The 21,188-nt window shown below is 49.3% G+C and overlaps 2 protein-coding genes across 4 annotated transcripts; one reads left to right on the top strand and one right to left on the bottom strand.

Moving 5' to 3' along the window:
• Positions 1–519: 519 nt before the first annotated feature.
• SEC13 (SEC13 homolog, nuclear pore and COPII coat complex component) lies at positions 520–7,306 on the bottom strand. Its single transcript, XM_050313112.1, has 9 exons — positions 7,194–7,306; positions 6,548–6,592; positions 5,494–5,609; positions 4,909–5,060; positions 4,067–4,200; positions 3,161–3,294; positions 2,572–2,692; positions 1,704–1,850; positions 520–1,376 (listed from the first exon to the last, which is right to left on the bottom strand). The coding sequence occupies exons 1-9, from the start codon at positions 7,194–7,196 to the stop codon at positions 1,266–1,268; spliced, it is 963 nt and encodes a 320-aa protein (XP_050169069.1). The 5' UTR covers positions 7,197–7,306; the 3' UTR covers positions 520–1,265.
• Positions 7,307–7,396: 90 nt separating this feature from the next.
• LOC126638851 (cullin-associated NEDD8-dissociated protein 1-like) lies at positions 7,397–21,150 on the top strand. 3 transcript variants are annotated; one of them, XM_050313089.1, is made up of 15 exons: positions 7,397–7,636; positions 9,751–9,894; positions 11,102–11,256; positions 11,651–11,774; positions 12,409–12,665; positions 13,276–13,381; positions 14,054–14,199; positions 14,362–14,654; positions 15,077–15,218; positions 15,792–17,291; positions 17,659–17,754; positions 18,415–18,588; positions 18,726–18,886; positions 19,491–19,598; positions 19,757–21,150. In XM_050313089.1, the coding sequence occupies exons 1-15, from the start codon at positions 7,569–7,571 to the stop codon at positions 19,982–19,984; spliced, it is 3,702 nt and encodes a 1,233-aa protein (XP_050169046.1). In that variant the 5' UTR covers positions 7,397–7,568; the 3' UTR covers positions 19,985–21,150. The 3 variants fall into 3 exon arrangements, with proteins under 3 accessions (XP_050169046.1, XP_050169044.1, XP_050169045.1); XM_050313087.1 differs by having other exon boundaries at positions 10,903–11,256; XM_050313088.1 differs by lacking the exon at positions 7,397–7,636 and having other exon boundaries at positions 9,747–9,894; positions 10,903–11,256.
• The last annotated feature ends 38 nt before the right edge of the window (positions 21,151–21,188 follow it).

The following is a 21,188-nucleotide window of genomic DNA, read 5'->3' as shown; positions in this document are numbered from 1 at the left end:
AAGTGTAGCAATGGGTTCGTGCTCTTCTTCCTTCCCTTAGGATGAACAAAGTTGTAAGAGCAGAAGAGGGAAGTTGGCACTATTTACATTCTCCCTTGGAAGTGCCAAGACCAAAGGAAGAGCTGCAGTTTTGTAAAACCCAGCCTTGTGATGTACCACTACAGCGGGGAAAACACCCCACAAACAAAAAGACTCCACCAAACCCCCCAAAACAACAAGAACAAAAAACCACCTACCTACAAAAAAACCTAAAAAACAAAACCCAGAATATTTTCTACTTACCTAATCCATAAGGAATTGAACACTTAAAGGCATTATAAAATAATAGCTGCTTATTTGGAGGGACTCTTGATTGTATTTTCTTAATTTGATATTATTCTATAAGAACTAGGTTGACTGTAGCTCAGTTAGTCACCTTATTTCATTTTTCACAATGAATAATAAAACTAGTGGAAAAAGACAAGTTTTACTTTTCATAAGGGGCCCAGTGAAAAGATGATTAAATACAGCACACCAGGCTATAACCAATAGGACTTTATTCTGTTGGTATCTCAAAACAGGAAAAAAAAAAAAACAAACCTGAGGTACAGTACAGACATGTGGCTGAAAAAAAATCTTCAAACCATGGTTTGATTTACTGATCTTAGTAAAATAACCAAGTTTGAGACCATTGTAAAGCAGAAGACATATGCATTCCACTACTCCTTTTCATCTTCAGGAAAGCACAGAGACTTCCACTTAGCCAAGCATGTTATTTTCAGGAAGATCTTAGCACCGTTTTGCTGCTACCAGCAGGGCTGGCTAGCACACTACCAGCTAACCCCAGAACTCCACCAGCCCTTCCCCTCACTGGGAACAAAGTTCTGGCCTTTGAGGGCACAGAGTATTTGTCCCTTTGCACAAAGGAGTTCACACCTCACACCTTTGACAGTCTCCTCCTGTTCCTGCTCAAATGCTTGAAGTCTGACCACTGCACATCCAATCAAATTTGATCCTTAAACCAGAAAAGCAGGGTATAATTCCTACAGCGTCAAGGAGTAGTATCAGGCACAGTACTTTGCTATGCTCTTTAAATTTAAGGGAATGTCAATTAAGGCTGATTATCAAAATTTTGTAGCCTCCCAGTAATAGCTTTAGAGTGCTCATGAAATTGGATAATTGTTTCCCATGTTCAGTTTAGATAAATTCAGTTCTCATCCAGCTCAAGAACCATTGCAAATCAGGGACAGGGATCTCTCGCTGCAGCTGGAGCACTCCCTCACGCATCACTGCTCGTTCTGCTGCCCCTCAGTCACAGCAGACACCCCTCCTTGGCCCTTGTTCACGTCGCTGATACACGCCCACAGTCCATCCACCGACTCCTTCCACAGCGTCACCTCAAAAACAGAGCAGGCACAGCTTTCAGCCTTAACACACTCTCAGCTTCCCCCTTCCTCGCAGCCACCACAGCACTGCTGAATTCTGCTGGCAGTACCCCACAAAATCAAGTTCAGCCTTCATTTCTGCTTCCCAGTAAGAACTCAGAATGCAGGCAAATGGTTTGCCAGAGGTTACGTTCTTCCTGCCCTCTTGATAATTAAAAACGTCACCACTGCAGCAAAGAAGACTCTATGACAGCCTTGTCTTAAACAAGTGACAACAGCCTGTCCCTGCTCCTCTGGAAACAGGGCACGCACAGTAAGAGTCACGGCACCAGTACTCACTTTGTTGTCTCCTCCAGACACTGCAAGGATATTGGCAGTGATGGACCAGCTCACATGCCAGACAACATCATTGAACTTGTGCAGAAGCTTTGGTGACCAGGAGTTTCCAGAGGCATCGTCACATGTCCAGATGAACACTCTGCCATCCTGCAAAAGCACAGAGGTCGAGTTGGCTGGACACAGGAAACACCACCCTGATTGCCCTTGGAGCTCCACTTCCAAATCACACCTCTGCATGGATTTGTGCTCAGCACAGCAAAGGGGCTGTTTACTTTCTATAGCTAAAGGCAAGGCACTACAGCTCTGATGAGAAAAAGTACCTACAGTGACTTGCAAATACCAGAGAAGAGCTCCCAAAATTCTTATATATCAGCTGAAATATTTCCCCAGAATGAGATTTTGTTTTCCAGTCACATGGCAGCAGCTCACTAAGCAGTCTTCATAATAAAAAAAGCATTTATAGAACTAGCAGCAGCAAGAACACCACAGTCAATATGAAGGCTGAGGATGACAGAGCTGACTATAGATGCCAATTATTAGAAAACAGCTGGAGGTTCAGTGAATTTGGTCCCAAAACACTAAAATAATGGCATTAGTTTGAAGGTCTTCCTGCTATTGAAACCATCCTGCTCATGATGTTCAAAATAGCAGCCAGTCTTTGCTACAGACACACACACTCAGAAACCTTTGTCCACAAATGCTTCTACTGAGTTTCTGAGTCTGGAAGGAACAGAATTGAAAGGCTCTTGTGCACTGGCCCAGAAAAAGCAAAGGACTGCCAAGAGGACCTGTTACAGCAGCTCTACCCTTCCTATTCCTCACAGCAGCAAGGGCACTGAGAGCCTGCCTGGCGCTCCAGGAGCCTCACCTGGGAGCAGCTGGCAATGGTGCTGGTTGGCAAACCTATGGATGGAGCCCAGGCCACGTCTCGCACCCAGTCACTGTGAGCCTCCAGCTTCTGCTCCTCTTTCCACTGACTGTCTTCTTCCCTGAAAACACAATTATATAGTCAGAAGGGTGGCAGCAGCATTTCTCATCCCCTGCTCTGGAAGGTTCTGGCTTTGTAGTCAGACTCCTGGTCCATTCAGGTAACACAAAGCACAAGTGTTCCCCAGTTCTCCAAAAATCTCTATGGCTTTAAGTGACAAAATTCCTTGCAGGGGGCAGAAAGCACAGGCAGTTACTGTCAGAAATCTGCTACTGCCCAAGTCACAGTGGTAACAAAAGACCGTCAGAAAGGCACTCTCCGAGACAAGATGACACAGGGCTGGCACAGACTGCGCAAACCATGGGAGATATGGTGCATCACTAAGTTGTTTCCATTTCTACAGCACTTCCTAAAAATGGGAATTCAAAGACAGAAGCATAGACAAGCTGAAAGTGTTACCTGAGATACTAAAAGGGACATTCAAAGCCTAGAAAGAGTGTCAGGTTTTATTTGGTAACAGGGCACTTACTTCCAGATCTTGACCAGGTTGTCGCAGCCCCCTGATGCAAATCTTTTGACGTAGTTTGGCTTTTGACCAGAGGGTTGTTCTATAAGGCTCCCTGGTACAACAGCAGGAGCCCAGCTGACTGCATTGCATCCAATCTAGGTAATGAAAAATATTACTATTAAAAGTTGCTTACTTTAAACAAATAAAGAAATAAAGGCTGCTAAGGGGGTGAAGGAAATGCAGCATAGTGTCTGTGGGGGTGGGGAATAAGCCCATCTCAGAAAATGGGGGTTCTGCACAATGCTGGATGGATATCAAATGAATAAGAAATCCAGACACAATCTAGTCTCACTAAGGCACTTACTCAGAAAGACTGAGGTAGGTAAGGAACTGCTTTATGTGGAAATATCATCCTGGGTGTGTGAACAGTGGAGACAGAGACAGAAACTGCCCAGATACAAGATACACACAGTTGCTAAGATTTTGGAATGCAGAAGTAGAAGGAAGCTTTGGTTTGGAGCCCAATTTCCTTCTATTGAGAGCCATGCCATTAGCTTAAGCAAAAATCCCCATTGTTTTGGGAAAAACACATGCCCTGCAATTTTTTTGGCTTCAGTTTATTCAGTTAATTGGTTCAGCTATTCTTAGGACAAAGGCCATTTCACCACTGTGTTTAACAATAATGCCCAATTAACAGGCATTACCAGTGCTGTTTCGTAGCCTTCACCTGTCTTTTTTTCATTTCATTTTAGTTACTACGAAGCATACCTATCCACTCTGGATGAACTTCAAACAGGTTATTCTTGGTTCTCGATGTTTCACTTCACTGTATTTCAGTATTTATCTAGTCAAGTTCTTTGAGGTAACAATCCCCTCGGCATTATCTGTAGCTCCTGGAACTCTGCTGCTCCAAAGGACCAGACTCACCGTGTGTGCATTGCTGATCTTTTTGATTTCCCACTGCCCATCTCCCGTGTAGCTCAACAAGGAGATGGCCCCGTCAGAGCTGCCGCAGGCCAGGATCAGTCCATAGTCATGTGGTGCCCAGCAGACAGAATTCACTGAGAAAGGAGAGACAGACCAGGTTACAGCACTGCCTAAAACTGACTGATATCAGTCAGCCACCAAAAGTGAGTGGCTCTGAAAGCCGAGAATGAGTCTTGACATTCCTGAATTTCAGCAAAGCCAGTCAATTAACATTGTTTATGGAATGACAGAGAATGGTCTTTATTTTTGGACCCCTTTTAGAATGAGAACACCAACAGAGCACTCTTAATGAGGTTAAAAAACTCTGACAACAGTGGGAAGCATCGCTGACTAAAACAAGAGCTGAGTGGCAAGCAGAGGATGTAAAGTCGAGATCAGTAACAGCAAAGCTGAAGACTTCAGATCTGCATTGGCCAGACAAATCATCTGAAAACAAAAGTTTCCATTGTAAAACAAAACACTGTATGATAAATTCATTTTTTCTTACTGGACACAGACAGTATTTTCCTCAAGAATTCAGTCCCCTGTCATCTTTCTTTGAAAGCTGGTTTCTTTGTATAACAACTCCTGTGCAAACACTGTATGAATCAGGACAGGAGGTTATCCAGCAATATGACCTTAGGTAAAGGTCCTGTTTGTGCTGAATAGATTTACTCTCTCTCCACTATTTATCCCTGTCTGTTTGACAGAGGCCTCCTTCCTTAACACTGACAGATGTACTCTAACCTTACCAGAATCCCCTCATTTCCCCAGATTCCCTTCACAGCTCCAAACTCCCATACCTGAGGAATCATGTCCTGTGTATTCATAGGTCTTTTCCCAAGTGCCATTGTCTTCCTTCCAGATAATAACCTTCCTGTCATAGGAACAGGAAGCCAAGATATTCCCATACATAGGATGAGCCCAGGCAACCTGCCACACCGGACCTTCATGCCTGCAAAAAACAATGTCATGTGGAAAAGGGAAGAGAAATCCCTCCCAGCTGTGTCTGCCTCACAGACATCACTGCTGTGAATCCCTGTTCCAGAAGGGATTGGTGGCCTGCCACGAGGAATGGATAATGCCAAGATGGCAATGTTAGTGCCCTGATACAGGGTTGTCAGTGCCCTAGAAAACAATTTCAAATGTTTATCCTTGTATTAGTACATTTTACCTCTTGAAAAGCACAGGTGTCAAGTACTAAATGAACCAAGCCCCAGTGTATTTCCCACTGGTGCTCTGTCCCCTTCCCAGATCTGAGGAGTTTTTCAGCACAACCCTGGAGGAGTCCACCCTTGAATTCAACCTGCACTTTGTGCTGCCCAAGGGCAAAAGGGCAGGGTATTAAGAGCTTCCTCCAGTGAAAGTCTCCTGTTCTGACAGCTCACCCTCTCAGGTCTGCAATGAGGATCTGCCCTCCATTCCGGACGTCGAAGATCTTCACGGAGCGGTCGGAGGAGCAGGTGGCCAGGCGCGTGCCATAGTAATCCATCTGTGCATCGTGCTGCAGGCAAGGCAGGGACAGCTGTGCTCAGCATGCTGAGCTCGGCCCAGAACTGGCACAGCTGCCCCACGCTCCACACACTGGGGTCAAAAGGGCAGTTTTAGACAATCCAGACACACAAGTCATTTGTTTCCCCAACTGCTTCTTCACTAACTAGGCAAGCGTTACACAGAAGGAATCCAGGAAATTCTGAGTAGCAACACACAACATTTTCAGGGGAGGGCTGGGAACTGGTGCTGCTGACTATGAAGCAGTGACCAGTTATGTATTCTTGTTTTTTAAAAGGTAAAGTGGGTGTACGAACACTGACAGCTCTTAGTTACGTTTGAAACTTTGTCATCACAGAATCACTGAGGTTGGAAAAGACCTCTGAGATCATCAAGTCCACCCTTTGACCGATCCCCACCTTGACACCCAGCCCAGAGCACTGAGTGCCATGTCCAGCTGTTCCCGGGACACCATTCTGGGCAGCCCCTGCCAATGCCTGACCACCCTTCCCATGAAGAAATTCTTCCTGAAGAACTGGACTCATCTAACTGGGCTCCTTCCTTCTAAAAATTACTTTGAAACCCTTCCTCCTGCCCAGACTAAGACATCTGCTCCCAGAAATATCCACATAAAGGAAAAGCAGTTACATCAGCCAAAGTTGTGTACCGTTTAGAATACACCTACACATATATTATTTTACCAGAAACAAGCCTGTGCATGAAAATTAAGGTTTCAACTAATTTCTCCTTTCCAGTGTAGTTGAGTGTTCCTGTCCACCCAGTATAGAATGGCAGGATCAGGATTTCGGACAGCGTTCTGCATCCAACGCTGCACGAGTGTCCTCTCACACGGCGCACCATCCCAGCCTCCCCGCTCGCACAGAGCGGCCCAGAGCAGCTCCGTTCCCCCCGGAACCGGCCCGGCCGAGGCAGCTACCCCCGCACACTTACGATCATGTCCTCGTGGGACGTGTCCACGGTGTTGATGACCGACACCTGCGGAGAGAGGGAGCAGAAGGGGCTGAGCGCATCATCGCTCGGCCGCGGCCCCCGGAGCCCCCCGGCCTGCCCCGGCCGCCCCTCGGCGGGCAGCGGCCCCAGCACCGGGACACGGCCGGTCCCGCGCCGTGCCGCCCCCGCCCTCCTGCTCCGGACCCCCCGGCGCTGGCCCCGGGCCGGTCCCCGCTGTCCCCCCCGTGTCCCCGCTGTCCCCCTCACCATGGTGTCCCCGCTGTCCCCCTAACCATGGTGTCCCCGCTGTCCCCCCGCTGTCCCCCTCACCATGGTGTCCCCGCTGTCCCCCGCTGTCCCCCTCACCATGGTGTCCCCGCTGTCCCCCCCGTGTCCCCGCTGTCCCCCTAACCATGGTGTCCCCGCTGTCCCCCCCGTGTCCCCGCTGTCCCCCTCACCATGGTGTCCCCGCTGTCCCCCTGTGTCCCCGCTGTCCCCCGCTGTCCCCGCTGTCCCCCCGTGTCCCCGCTGTCCCCTCACCATGGTGTCCCCGCTGTCCCCCCTGTGTCCCCGCTGTCCCCCCGTGTCCCCTGTCCTCACCATGGTGTCCCCGCTGTCCCCCCCGTGTCCCCGCTGTCCCCCTCACCATGGCGGCCCCGCTGTCCCGGCCCGGCCTCTGCCCGCTCAGACGTGGCACGGCAGTGCCGCTCACAACCGCTCCCGCCGCGCCCCGCCCGCCTGCGACGCCGTTCCGGCTGCGCCGGGTTCCGGGGTGGGCGGTGCCCTGGCTGGGCAGGGGCTGTGGGAGCGGGGGCGGTCCGGCCCTGCCCGGCTCAGCCCAGCCCTGCCCAGCCCGGCCCAGCCCAGCCCAGCCCTGCTCGGCCCTGCCCCGGCCTCCCTAGCCCGGCCCACCGAGCGGGCAGAGGCACCGCCGAGCCCGGGTCCCCCCCGCGCCCCGTCCCCCCGTCCCGCTGCCCCGGGGGCTCCCTGCGCGGAGCTGCCCCGGCCCCGGCCCCTCGCCATGGCCAGCGTCTCCTACCACATCTCCAGCCTGCTGGAGAAGATGACCTCCACCGACAAGGACTTCAGGTGCGGCACGAGGGTCGGGCCCCGCGGGGATGGGCGGCTTCCCACGGAGGGGTCCCTTGGCCCCGCGGTGCGCAGGGTGCTTCTGTGTCAGAGCCTTTGATCGCTTCTGTTTGCGATGCCTCAACCCAGCTGAGTCCTGGCCGAGGGGGGAATGTAGAGAAGCCAAGGGCGCTCCCTGCCTCTGCCTGGGCTGCTGCCTGATGGAAGTCGAAAGGAGAGTCTTGACAGCTGAACTTTTAAGTTGTTACTTATTTTGAGAATGAAGAACATTGTAGCACAAATGCTGAACTACTAGTAGTTTGCTTTTCCTCTAGGTGAGATGGTCAGTGCGTTAAAAGGGCTGAGAGACCCCAATCTGGGCAGCTCTGTCCCTGGTTGACAGAAGCTGCTGGCCATGCTCAAGCTGCTTTATCAACTATTTTTGTGTGATGGGAACTTTTGCCTCCCTAACAGGACTAAGATGCTTTTGTTCTCTTTGGTTATGTCAGCAGAAAAGTTGACACCTTTTCAGGGTTGGGGCCAGTGGCTTGATGTGTAAGGCACTCTATAAAAACTAATGAAAACTAACATTTATGAAAGATATCATCCCTGAGCATATTGTTCTCAGTACCAATCTGGAAGGTGATGTTTGTGCCAGACTTGGTATTTTGAGGTATAAAAGAGAGAGGTTAGTAAAAGCCTAAAAGTAGGTTGACTTTTGCAAGGCTGCTGGTATTTTCCTATGTTAAAATAGGTACTTTATAAAGAAGTCAGTGATGGTGTAGTTGTACAAACAGTTTGTTCAAAGAACTTACGGTTAACACTGCAAACTAGATGTGCCCCACAGCATGTCGTGTCACAGAGGTATTGCAGGGCCGTTTCCTCCCAGCACACGGCCAAACATGACCCACTGTAGGAGCAGTTTTCTCTTGCTCCCCCTGCACAGATGGATCTGTGTGGGAGATTCCGAGGTTCCGGGGCAGGATGGCAGCAGGCAGCAAGTCCAAAGCTGGCCATGTTGCCATGGAAGGCTCAGCTCAGCCTGTGGCCATAATTGGTCATGCTGGGTGTGCGCAGACAGTGAACCGCGGGTGCAGCTGAAGGGCTCTTGCAGGATCAGAAATAGATTGCACGTTGGTAATGTCTTCGGGCACAGTCCCGCTGCTTTCCCACTCTGGGTTTCAGGCTGGCTTTGGAACCACAGCAGTCCTTCGTCCCAGATGTACCTCGGTGCTGCTCAGGAACGGGCTTACAGATGGGAGCTCCAAATGTTACCTTGCACATGAGAGCTCTTATGTGCTGAAGGAGTGGCACCAGAGCCTAACTGTAAAAGGACATGTCATCTTGTAAGAAGAGGGAATGGCTTTGTGGTTCCTGTTAGACATTCATCCCGTGCAGGGCTGACATTAGAAAGCAGCTAATACACAATAGCCACGCTGAGATACCTCAGAACCTCAGACTCCTCTACCAGCAACTTTTGCATTTCCTGCTCCCAGGAAAATAGATAGTTTCCAGAATTTCTTAATATCCATTTTGTCATTGTCCCTGTCAGAAAACTGACTAACAGTTAGCTGGGTGTTTGTTTTTCCTTCTAAGCTGGAGTGATAACTACTTGCTTGGTTTTGCTCACAGCAATCTAAATATAGCCTAGGGCACTTCTGAGGTGTAGTTTGCATGAAGTCATGACTTTATTTTTCATTTTTGAGCATGATAGGCCTTCTCCATGTGTGGGGTCATACTATCAGTGCTAAATTAGCCAGAAAGACCAAAGTCAGGTATATTCTTAGACCCCAGAAGTGCTTTTCTTAGGCCAGGCAATTGTTGAAAAAAAACACCCTGATTTTTTCTGGCATAATTAACCATCTTCATTTAGTCACTGAGAAAAATACAAAAGTCAGGTGCCACATTCAGAGTTTTTGTTTGCCTGACCCCTCTTAGGTATTTATCTACTTGTAAGATAGTAGTAATTCTCTGTACCTTGCTTTTCAGGACAGTGTGAAGGGTGGTAAGTTACTCTTTGATAGTGTGTTTTCATACAAGCACCAATTGCCAACTTCTGTTGTCCCAGGAGATGCAAAGGCGATGCATTTGTGTCTGTACATCAGCCAGTCCACTTTTGTCCTTTGTCCTTTCAGGTTTATGGCCACCAACGACCTGATGATAGAACTGCAGAAAGATTCCATAAAACTAGATGAAGACAGCGAGAAAAAAGTTGTGAAAATGCTTTTGAAATTGCTGGAGGACAAAAATGGGGAAGTACAGAACCTTGCTGTCAAGTGGTAAGAGCCTGGGCAGTAACTGCCATGTTCCCTGTCACTAATTAAGCCACTACAGACTATAGGGTACGTGAGAGCAGAGTCTGGCCCTGGGCACTCCCTCAAACCTCCCTTGCCAGGGGCTTTGCCCTCTCATAGGGCACTGCACTTTTTGTCTCAATACTCACCAGGCGTGAACACGTAGGTACCTTTGTACCAGCAGGAAGTGATTCTGAAATTAGTTCAGTGTTTGTAATATGAACCTTACCATGAAAAGTGGTATTCCTAAGATATTTCTTCCTCAGAGATAAGTCCAGTTTAAAATGTTGGTCATCAAGCTCCTGGTGTCTCTTGGGCTTTGAAATCCTGTTCTGAGTTGCCCCGTGGTTCTCTCTTCAATAGCGATGGTACTAAACCCTTACGGCATTCCAATTTCAGGTCTGAATCCTCCTCTTGAAGGGCATTTTTCATTACAGTTTATAATACACTTGGGTTTTTCCTTGCCTTAACTCCGAGTGCAGCCTGTGCTGTTGCTTTGCCCTGGACTGTTTCAATATTTTTTTAATCCAAATCAACAAAGGCAAAAAGTCTGTGACTCCTCACATGAAGGGATCTTGCTGCTGCCATTTTCTTTCCTGTCGCCTTCCCCAGCATGGCTGTGTGAAAGTGTTAAGTCCAGAAATGCCACTGAATGGTTCAGTTCACCCAGTGCTCCAGAAAGGTGGGCCATTTAAAGACAAATTTAGGTTCCTCTGTTTTTCTTTCTGTGGATCCTATTTGTATTCCCTTCTTTTTAACCATATGCTACTTCTATCCCTGTCCCTTCTCTGTGACCTTTAGCCCTTTCTTTTTGATTCCCACGGTCATGACATTTTCTGGCCCTGCTCCTGCCTCTGCCTGCTTTGGGCTGGCTTATTCTGATTTTTAAAGTGAAACAGTTGGGCACTGAGCAGAGGATCGACTTCTTTGCCTGTTTATCTCTGATTGTATCAGCAGTAAGTCCATACTCATTGTGATCTCTCATCCATCCAGAATGTGACAATGAAGAGGCCTCAAAATGGAACCAGGAATATTTCCTTTCCATGCTTAAGGAGGTACTTACAGCAGTTAACGTCCAGTCAGTCATTCCCAGGCAGGTGGCCAGGATCTCTAAGAAGGAGAAATGGGATGGTTTGCAGAACACAGGCATTTGGATCAGGCCCTTCATCCTGACCAGCTTCTCCTCCCGCAGCCTGGGCCCGCTGGTTGGCAAAGTGAAGGAGTACCAGGTGGAGACCATCGTGGATACGCTGTGTACAAACATGCTGTCAGACAAGGAGCAGCTGCGGGATATCTCCAGCATTGGCCTCAAAACTGTCATCTCTGAGCTGCCACCAGCTTCCACAGGTACACTGCCTGTCCCTGTTGGAGGAACAGGGAATCCCAGCTTTTGGCAAACAGAGGAAAATGTGGAGTTCAGAGCATAAAAGTTACCAATTCCTTACTTACTTACAATGAGTGACATACAGAGGGGAGACAGTAGAAGCTGAGGTACCAATGTGATGAAAGATGGGTTGAAATGAAAATTTGAGCAGTGTTTGGAACTACTTATCCCAAAAACACAGCAGCAAACACCTGAGGTTCCTGGGGATAGGAGTTTCCTCTGCAGCCATCTCATGTGTATGTCCTGATAGGTCTCCTAAGGGGGATTTCTTTTTTCAGTGTAGGAGGCATTGAATGGTTCCCAGCAGCAAAAAGGCTCCTTTTGAGCTGATAGCAGGGTAAAATCTCTCTCTTGCAGGCTCTACCATGACAGCAAATGTGTGCAAAAAGATCACAGCCCAGCTGACGGGAGCCATTGGCAAGCAGGAGGATGTATCTGTGCAGCTGGAAGCTCTTGACATCCTGTCAGATATGCTGAGCAGGTACCAGAGCATTTTCTTCTGGAGCTGTGCATTACACGGGGCTGCAGGGATGTGTCTGCTTTTGATTTCTTCATTTCCCTAATCCTACTACTGGGATTTAAAAACACAGTATTTGGGTTGGCTGCCCCTGGGGAATATCTGAACAGAGCAGGGTCCCAGCAGGGACAAGAGACAACATGCTGAGCCTTTCTGTGCTTGGGAATGGCAGTGCCACTGGTGATGGATCCCACAGGGACTCAGCTCCACAAACACGAGAGGGCAAAGCAGGGAGGTTTATTTTAGCCCTGTGATCCGATCACACATGCATTTTTTTCCTGGCTGCCTCTCTTTCTCTTGTTGCATAAGTCAGAGTGACAGTGTCATATGTCATCTGCATGCAGGAAATTATTGACAAACCTCCAGGTCATCCAGAAGGACACATCAAAAACTCCTCTGTCATGGAGACAAATAGCCTCCCCTTGTGCTTTACAGAACAAGTCAGTGTTCAGACCAAATGCCAAACCCAGCGTTCTCCCCCTTCCCACAATGAGCATGAAGTCTTCATAACTGAAGGATTTTTACATTTGTTGCTGCCAAGAGGGCTTTTTCTCTGAGGCTTGGACTTTCAACTTCTGCCTTGTTGTGTTGATTGCAGACTGGGGGGAACACTCTACTCATTCCATTCCTCGATCCTGACCTGCCTCCTGCCCCAGCTGACGAGCCCCAGGTTGGCAGTACGTAAACGGGCCATCATTGCCTTGGGGCACCTGGTCTTGACCTGCAGTGGAAACATCTTCTCAGAGCTCACAGAGCATCTGCTGGCTGAACTGAAGAGGAATGAGTCTACATCTACCACCAGGACATACATCCAGTGTGTGGCTGGCATCAGCAGGCAGGCTGGGCATCGCATAGGTAGGATGAGCAGCTTGAAATGGGACTGGGAAATGTATGTGCATTTTAGCGTGGCTCCTCTTAGTGGTAAAAGAAGAGTGCTCGCTGTTCCTAATGTATTAGTGTCTTGTGCTTTGTGATTTCCTCTGTGATCCTGGCCTGGCTCTCTGGTCTCTGCTTGGAAGGGAGGAGACACCAGAGTATCTCTCTGGCTGCCCTTCTGTAGCAACTTCACCTCAAGATCTTGCGAGGCTTCCTTGGTCTGAATTAACACCTCTGTGAATTAGGTCAGTAGATTCACCCCATTTTAAATGAGAGGAGAAAGGGAGGGCAGCATACTGTATTACTTGTCTAAAAGACCTGTCTAAAAGAGTTGAGATTAGGTTCTAGAAGATCTCTAATCACAGCTCTTCCTATGACTGAAATGCCAACAAGTGGCTGCAGACAGGGTGCAGGGGTTAGCTTATGAAGATCAGCATGGCTGGTTTTGGCGGGCTCCTTGCCCATGAGGTCCAGGCCAGGAATGCTCTGCCAGGCACAGGAAGGAAGTGGCAGGTGGACGAGCTGTCAGCTGCTTGGGTGAGTGAGGGCTGGAATGGTTATTCACTGCTGCTTGCTTTGTCTTTCCCAGGAGAACACCTGGAGAGGATCATGCCTCTGATCGTTCAGTACTGTAACGTGGACGATGACGAGCTGCGAGAGTACTGCTTCCAGGCCTTCGAGTCCTTCGTGAGGAGGTGTGTGCCCTTGGGAAACACCTCTGTGCCATCCAGTGCATCCATGTCCTCCTGGTGTAAATACCCACACTTTCAGCATCCAGGGAGGAGGGCCTTACTGCACGTGTTCCTGTGGGAATGACAGTTCACATATGAAATCTCTTCTGCACAGGCAGGGTTGGGCTGGCGTTATGAGCTGCTTTACCTCAACATGTGAGGGTGTCCTTCTGTACTGGTTTTGCAGGAGTGGGAGTTTCCTTTGTCCTTGGAGGGTTCCTCAGCTACAGGGAACTGCCTCGCTCCTGGTCTGTGGAGGGACCTGAAGGCAGGAAGGAGGCTCAGGCAGAAGAGCTACTGAGCTGCAGCTCTCCAGCTATTTGGTCAAACATTTACTGCTTGGAAAAGGAGCCCTGCAGAGCTGCTGAGGTGTTCTTCCAGGAAGGGAGAATTCAACCAGGGCATGAAGGCAGTTGATTTATTTTTCCATATAGAAATTATTGCATCCTCCCAAGGGGAATATGGCTTTGCTTTGTGCACAGCAGGAAGAAGCATCTCTGGTTTAACTCATGTTAACAAAATGTTCAGATGGTCTGTGAAGCACTTTAAGATCCTTTTGAGATTAATTATATTATTTGCACATTTAAACCAGCTTAGTATTTGATTAACTCTTAGGATTTTTATTTGTCCTGATAGGTGCCCAAAGGAAATCGACCCTCACATCCCTAGTGTGATGGGGCTTTGTCTGAAGTACATCACCTTTGACCCAAACTACAACTATGATAATGAGGAGGAAGAGGAAGAGATGATGGAAACTGAAAATGGGGAGGATGAAGAGCAAGGTGCCTGCTTGTGAGGATGGCTGTGCTCAGCAGAACATAGGGTTAACATTTATCCCCTTCCTGCTTTCTCCTGCTGGAGAGGGCAGCTCTGAGGATCAAGTGGTCCTCTAGCTCTGGTTTTATCATAATGGTGCACCTCGTTTTCCCTTGTGTTGTTTCTAGAAAGCGATGATGAGTACAGTGACGATGATGACATCAGCTGGAAGGTCCGCAGGGCTGCGGCCAAGTGCCTGGAGGCCGTTGTCAGCAGCAGGCACGATCTCCTGCAGGACTTCTACAGAACTCTTTCCCCAGCCTTGATAAGCAGGTTCAAAGAGAGGGAGGAGAATGTCAAAGCTGACATCTTCAGTGCTTACATCTCCTTGCTGAAGCAAACGCTGCCCACCCAGAGCTGGCTGCACACTTCCGATACCTCTGGCAAGGCTGATGTTCCCCTGACGATGCTTCGGACCCAGGTGTGTGAGCAGGTGACTGGCTGAGCTAAATCACAAAGCACTGAGGGGTACCAATGATTGTACCCAGAGCAATCCTGAGAATGTGGCTAATGGAAGGAGCCCTGGGGCAGCCAGGGGAGACCAGATCCAGGGGGCCAGCTCTTTACTGTCTGTCTCCTGCTGTTCCCAGGGAGAGAGTGCTGAGGCAGTGCAGGAGCAGGGGGCACAGCTGGCACTGTCCCTCCACCAGCTGCTGTCATCTGTGTCCAGGCTGAGGCAGGTTGGCCTCTGGCTGAAGGGTCAGGCTGCTGCCTTACTGTTATTGCAGCTGCTGCTCAGGAAACTCATTGAATAAACTGTTGTAGAAATGCACCAGAGTGAGTTCCTGAGAGCAGTTAGGATGACTGAGGTGTCCCTTTGTCACTTGCTTCTCCAAACTGCAGGTCCCCAACATTGTCAAGGCCTTGCACAAGCAGCTCAAAGAAAAGAGCATCAAATCAAGACAGGGTTGTTTCAGCCTCCTGACAGAACTGGCCAATGTTCTTCCTGGTTGCCTGGCAGATCACATCCCTGCACTCATCCCTGGTAAGCTTGTCCATGGTCTGGGAAGAAGGAGCAGGGTTGGCAAAATCGTTTCCAAACACATGTGCTCCTTGTCTGCATGTTCCAGTTTTATTCCTGTATAATTATTCTGCTCAGCATCAGGACATACACATCAAGTTCCACTCTGTGCGGATATGCTGGACAGTTCCTACATTAATCCTGGCTTCTGTCTGCACTGGAAGCCAGGATAAGAACATCAGGTTCATTTCCAGTCCCCTGAATAGATGTTTTTGGGAGTTTTGGAGCCTCCTTTGAAAACAGCTAGAATGAGATCAGAAACACAAGTGACATTTTCTTTTATAAAATCCAGTGGCAATTAAAAATTTTTTTTATATTGGCTGATTATTTAATTTGCAGCACCAACATTTTTGTCTGAGCTGTCCTGCCTGTGGGCTCATGAAGTGTCCACTGCTGGAGGGCTCAGGTCCTGCCTTCGCTTTTGGTGTGACTGTATAGTGGATATGAGAAAAGTCTCCTGTGATTGTCCCTGGCTGGATCCATGCACCTCCCTCTTTAGGAAAACATGACATCAGTCCTCTTGTCTCCTTTGCGCAGGAATTGTTTTCTCCTTGGCGGATAAATCCAGCTCCTCCAACATGCGGATCGACACACTGTCCTTCCTCCATGTCCTTCTCTGCAACCACCAGCCGGAGGTATTTCACCCTCATATCAAGAGCCTGTTGCCTCCTGTTGTGACCTGCATCGGAGACCCATTTTATAAGATCACGTCAGAAGCTCTGCTGGTAACTCAGCAGCTTGTGAAGATTATCAGGCCTGTGGATAAATCTTGCACTTTTGATGCCAAGCCCTATGTGGAGGACCTTTTCTCTGGTACTCTGAAGCGGCTGAAGGCAGCTGACATCGACCAGGAGGTGAAGGAACGTGCCATCTCCTGCATGGGACAAATCATTTACAACCTAGGAGACCATTTAAGCACTGATCTCCAGCCAACCTTGAAGATATTTCTGGAGAGGCTCAAAAATGAAATCACCAGACTGACAACAGTCAAAGCATTAACCTTAATTGCTAGTTCTCCACTTAAAATAGATTTGAGACCCATTCTAGGGGAAGGTCTCCCCATTCTAGCTTCCTTTTTGAGAAAGAATCAACGTGCCTTGAAATTGAGCACTTTGGCTGCTCTGGACACCCTGGTGAAGAACTACAGCGACAGCCTCAAGCCTGCCATGATCGAGTCTGTGCTAACAGAGCTCCCTGCCTTAATGACTGAGAATGACATGCACGTGTCCCAGGTGGCCATCATGTTCCTCACGACTTTGGCAAAGGTTTATCCATCCTGCATCTCCAAGATCAGCTGCTCAGTCCTTGCTGAAATCTTTCAGCTTGTCCACTCGCCTTTGCTTCAAGGAGGGGCTCTGAATGCCATCATCGACTTCTTCCAGGCGCTGGTCCTGATAAAGACAGCCAGCACGGGTTACTCAGAGCTGATGAAGCAGCTGACAGCACCCGTTTACTCCTCGGGTTCGGCCGGGGCCCCGCTGCACAAACAGGCGTATCACTCCGTCGCCAAGTGCGTGGCAGCGCTGTCCTCGGCCTGCCCCAAGGAAGCACCTGTGACAGTGAACCAGTTTGTTCAGGATGTGAAAAGCCCCAAGTCCAGTCCTGCTGTTCAAGTGCTGGCTTTCCTCTCCCTGGCAGAGATGGGCCGTACCATGAACCTCAGTGCTCAGAGGGAACTCAGAACTGTCATCCTGGAAGCGTTTGCTTCCACCAGTGAAGAGGTGAAATCTGCTGCCTCCTATGCACTGGGGAATGTCAGCGTTGGGAATCTGAAGGAGTACCTGCCCTTTATGCTGAAGGAGATCGGAAGCCAGCCCAAGCGACAGTACCTGCTGCTGCACTCCTTGAAGGAAGTCATCAGCTCCTCCCCAGCCGACAGCCTCACGCCTTACGTAGAGGATATCTGGGCTCTGCTCTTCAAGCACTGCGAGTGCACAGAGGAAGGGACACGCAACGTGGTGGCAGAATGCCTGGGGAAGCTGACCCTGGTGAACCCTGCAGAGCTGCTGCCCCGGCTGAGGAAACACCTGTCAGCAGGTAACAGGGATGGTGATGGCCAGAGGGGGGAAATGCTGCCTTTTGCTGGAAATTCCTCTTGTAAACTGTTGGTGGGTACAACAGGGAGCTAAGCCAGACAGAGAGGTGAGCAGGAAATGAAAGATCTCTGCAGGGGAGATCAGAGGAGCATTGGTCTGCACAGGGACAGGAAGGTCTTGGGAACAGGGACCGCATGTGGAGATTGTGCAGGAGCAGATTTAAACACAGAGTTGTTAAGACAAATGCTCTGTTCTCTTACCTCTTCAACAGTGTGTAACTGGACCGAGAGCAGAATATGTGCTACAGAGTTACAGCAGTGACTTTGTCAGTTGGTCTTTCACTGTTTTTCTTCCCCCCTTCATCACAGGTTCTCCTCATGCCAGGAGCACTGTGGTCACCGCCATCAAGTTCACAATTGCAGACCAGCCTCAGCCCATTGATGCTCTCCTGAAAGGCTGCATAGGTAGGTGGTACGGACAGCAGTGTGAGGCGGGGCTGTGAAAGGCTGGGCATCATTACCAGCACGGGGATTTTTCACTCCACCTCATCTAGTCCAGTTAGTTTTGATCTGTGTTCTTCTGCTTTTGGGATTACAGAGCAATACTGTCCTGTGAGTCCTTGTTAAATGCTCTGATGCCTTGCTCTTGGGCATAGGGCATTGTTTTTTAGGGAGCTTAAGTTCCTTCTGTATTTAACTCAGACTTCAAGCCCCTCACAACAAGGATCTTGAAAAGTACAATCCATATGGAAACGGCTTTATTTCTAGGGAGCCCACACATTGGATCTGCTGTATAGAACTGGTCCTTCTATTTCAGAGAAGATCTGAGAAAAAAGGAAACCAAAAGCCAGTTTCCTCAAATACCAAAGGTGCTGATTTGACTTTAGGGTGAGGTAGCTAGAGACACAGTTTGGTTTTATGCCAAAATGCAGGAGTCATATTTTTTCCATTTATTGTATCCCAAACGGAGGGAGGGAAAGCATCTCCAATGGCTCTGTTAAGTGTGCCACTGGAGTTATCTTACCTTAGGTGCTTCCATAACCAGCCTTTTTGAAATATACCGATATACTTTTAAAATCCTTTAAAAACATTGCAGCAGGACTGACTGGTACTCTTACTCCACAGGTGACTTCTTACAAACTCTGCAAGATCCAGACCTGAACGTTCGCCGTGTGGCTTTAGCCCTGTTTAATTCTGCTGCTCACAACAAACCTTCTTTAATCTGGGATTTACTGAACATGGTCCTGCCCAGCCTGTACAGCGAAACGAAGGTCCGAAGGGAGCTCATACGGGAGGTAGGTCCAAAGGGACCTCATCCAGGAGGTGAATGGGCTTGGCTGGGTGCCACACACAGTGACTTGCTGATCGTGTGAGACGGAGCTGTTGCCCTGTCTGCTCTTAGGTCACACCTCTGTTGTTTGTCTTGGTTAAGGTAGAAATGGGGCCATTCAAGCATACAGTGGACGATGGCCTTGACGTGAGGAAAGCTGCTTTTGAGTGCATGTACACTCTGCTGGAAAGCTGCCTGGACCAGCTGGACATCTATGAGTACCTGAACCATGTGGAGGATGGGCTAAAGGATCACTATGATATTCGGGTCAGTGCTGTGCCCTAACGTAATTTTCTCTGGGGGCCTGGCCTGCAATTGACCTGTCTCCCCACAGCGTGCTCCTGTCATGCCATTTTCTATTCCCTGCAACTGCTGCAGCCTTTCATGATTGCCTCTCTGATTTGACTGTGGTGGCCTTGACAACATACCCCTGGTGCTTTGTAGGGAATGTACCAAAGTCTAAAATAAGTTTCTTCTGCTTTAAAGCAATGATTGTCATTTGTTCAGAGGGACCAGTGACACTATACTGAAAACAATCTAGCAATGCAATACTGGCTGCTGGCCTCACATCTGCATAGGAAGCAAAACATCCTTTTCCAATGTGATTTACTTTACCCCAGCTCAGAAGCAGGCACAGCCCTGTGCTGGGTGGTGCCTTTTGTCCCCATGGCCCTGTGCAGACACCTGCAGCACTGCATGCACCAGGCCTGCTGGCTGCCAGGGCTGCATTTCCAAAGCTCTGCCCAAAGCCCCTGGCACAAGTACAGAGGAACACACGCCAGTGTGGGTACAGCCTGGCCCGACAGCAGAGCGGGCCCAGCTCTGAGCGCAGGGGCTGCAGAACCAACCCGTTTGTCTCCCTCCTGCCCAGATGCTGACGTTCATCATGCTGGCGCGGCTCTCTGCGCTCTGCCCCAGTGCCGTCCTGCAGCGGCTCGAGCGGCTGATCGAGCCCCTCCGGGCAACCTGCTCCTCCAAGGTAAGAGCTGAACACGTGAGGGGCTGGGACAGATCCTGCCCAAAGCCACCTCTGCTCCCCTCATTTCCCCAGCTCTAAAATACTCTGCTACTGCGTTGGTTCTGTGCCTGAACCAGCTTTTCTAAATGCCAACTGCAAACAGGGCTTTGGATTTGCAGGTGAAAGCTGGTTCGGTGAAGCAGGAGTTTGAGAAGCAGGATGAGCTGAAGCGGTCAGCCATGAGGGCAGTGGCTGCTCTCCTGACCATCCCAGAGGTGGAGAAAAGTCCAGTGATGGCAGAGTTTTCATCCCAGATCAGATCCAGTCCTGAAATGGCGTCACTGTTTGAGAACATTCAGAAAGATTCTGCTTCCCTCTCCATCTCAGAGTCAATGGACATGAGCTAAGCTGTGTTTCCCCCACTGCCCTCCTGCTCTTGCAATGCCCCAGCCAGAGACACCAGCTGGGCCTGCGGGGGGAGGGAGGGGGTGGGTGGAACGAAGGCCATTGAGCCACTCTCCTGCCACAGCCATGTGCAAGTCCCTGGGCAGCCACAGGAGAAACTGCCTGGATCCAGCAGCACTTGCATCAGACACCTCATGGATCAGGGGAACACATCCTCATGTAGGGGAGGGGCTGAAAGGTGAGCAGTCCCACTTCTCAGCAAGTTTTAAGGGGCACAGAATGCAACTGCAATTGAGCGTGGTTCCATGAACAATGGAAACTACTTCCCGATATACTCCCTACTGCAGTACAAAGAAATATAGCTTTAAATGGTTTTTTTAATGACTGCACATGCACTTTCTACCCCAGACTGCCCAAGAATGTATTTACAGTGTTTCCCTAAATAACATGACTTAAAAACTTAAGTCACATCTTTAGTGACGAGCATCACTCCCACAGGCCTTTTGGGAAAGGAGACTTGCATCAGCCAAGCTGCAGGAGCTACGTAGGGCAGGGGGGTTACCTAAGCCCCCAGGCCTTCCTCCTGGGGGCTCCACATTTTGGCATTTGGGCAAAACAAAGCTTTCTAGCTTGGCTTCCATTTTTACAGTTTTGACTGGAGAATACCTCAAGCGTCTCCTCCAAGGGATGATTAGTGACCATCTCAGTGACAAACCCTGCTCTGAGCTCTGCTTTGCACCAACACTGGCTTCTCTCCCCCCTTGGAGCACCTCAGTGTGCCACGAGGGCACCAACCTACTGACCCTGGTCACAGATCAGCAGGAGACACCTGCAGGAGTGCTGGTGGTCTGTTAATGTCAAAGGGTTTTGTGAAAGGTGGCAGGCCAGAGGTGCAAACACACAATCCATAGCAGCAGCTGTGCTCAAATCCTGCTCTGTGCAGGAGAAAATGCCTTAAGGGACAAAGAATGTTAACAGCCAACTAGAGCACAAGGCCACCATGACACACTGGGGCTGTGGCCATTGGCCTGCCCTATGCTTTTCTTTTGACAGGGTGGTTGACGTGAAAAGTATTTACAGTGCTGTGTGAAAGAACAGCTAATGTCTGAATGGTATAAAAATAAAATACACTTGTGAAGCTGCATGCCCTGAATTCACTGACCATCACCCTGACACTGCACCTCGCTGTGCGAATGCCCCAAGACA

This window comes from Myiozetetes cayanensis, unplaced genomic scaffold (genome assembly GCF_022539395.1).
Source record: "Myiozetetes cayanensis isolate MyiCay16 unplaced genomic scaffold, myiCay2020 scf18, whole genome shotgun sequence".
Taxonomy (NCBI): domain Eukaryota; kingdom Metazoa; phylum Chordata; class Aves; order Passeriformes; family Tyrannidae; genus Myiozetetes; species Myiozetetes cayanensis.
The sequence above is the reverse complement of the archived record's forward strand: the minus strand, read 5'-3'. Positions and strand labels throughout refer to the sequence as shown.

Bases quoted from the DNA above. Each gene is read 5' to 3' on its own strand.
- LOC126638851 (XM_050313087.1), top strand. From the start codon at position 9,864: ATGGGGAAGTACAGAACCTTGCTGTCAAGTG. The intron at 13,382-14,053 runs GTGTGTGCCCTT...TTGTCCTGATAG, and splicing joins TTCGAGTCCTTCGTGAGGAG to GTGCCCAAAGGAAATCGACC. The intron at 14,655-15,076 runs GTGTGTGAGCAG...TCCAAACTGCAG, and splicing joins TGACGATGCTTCGGACCCAG to GTCCCCAACATTGTCAAGGC.
- SEC13 (XM_050313112.1), bottom strand. The intron at 3,295-4,066 runs GTGAGTCTGGTC...TTCATTACCTAG, and splicing joins AGATCAGCAATGCACACACG to ATTGGATGCAATGCAGTCAG. The intron at 1,851-2,571 runs GTGAGGCTCCTG...GTGCTTTTGCAG, and splicing joins CCATTGCCAGCTGCTCCCAG to GATGGCAGAGTGTTCATCTG.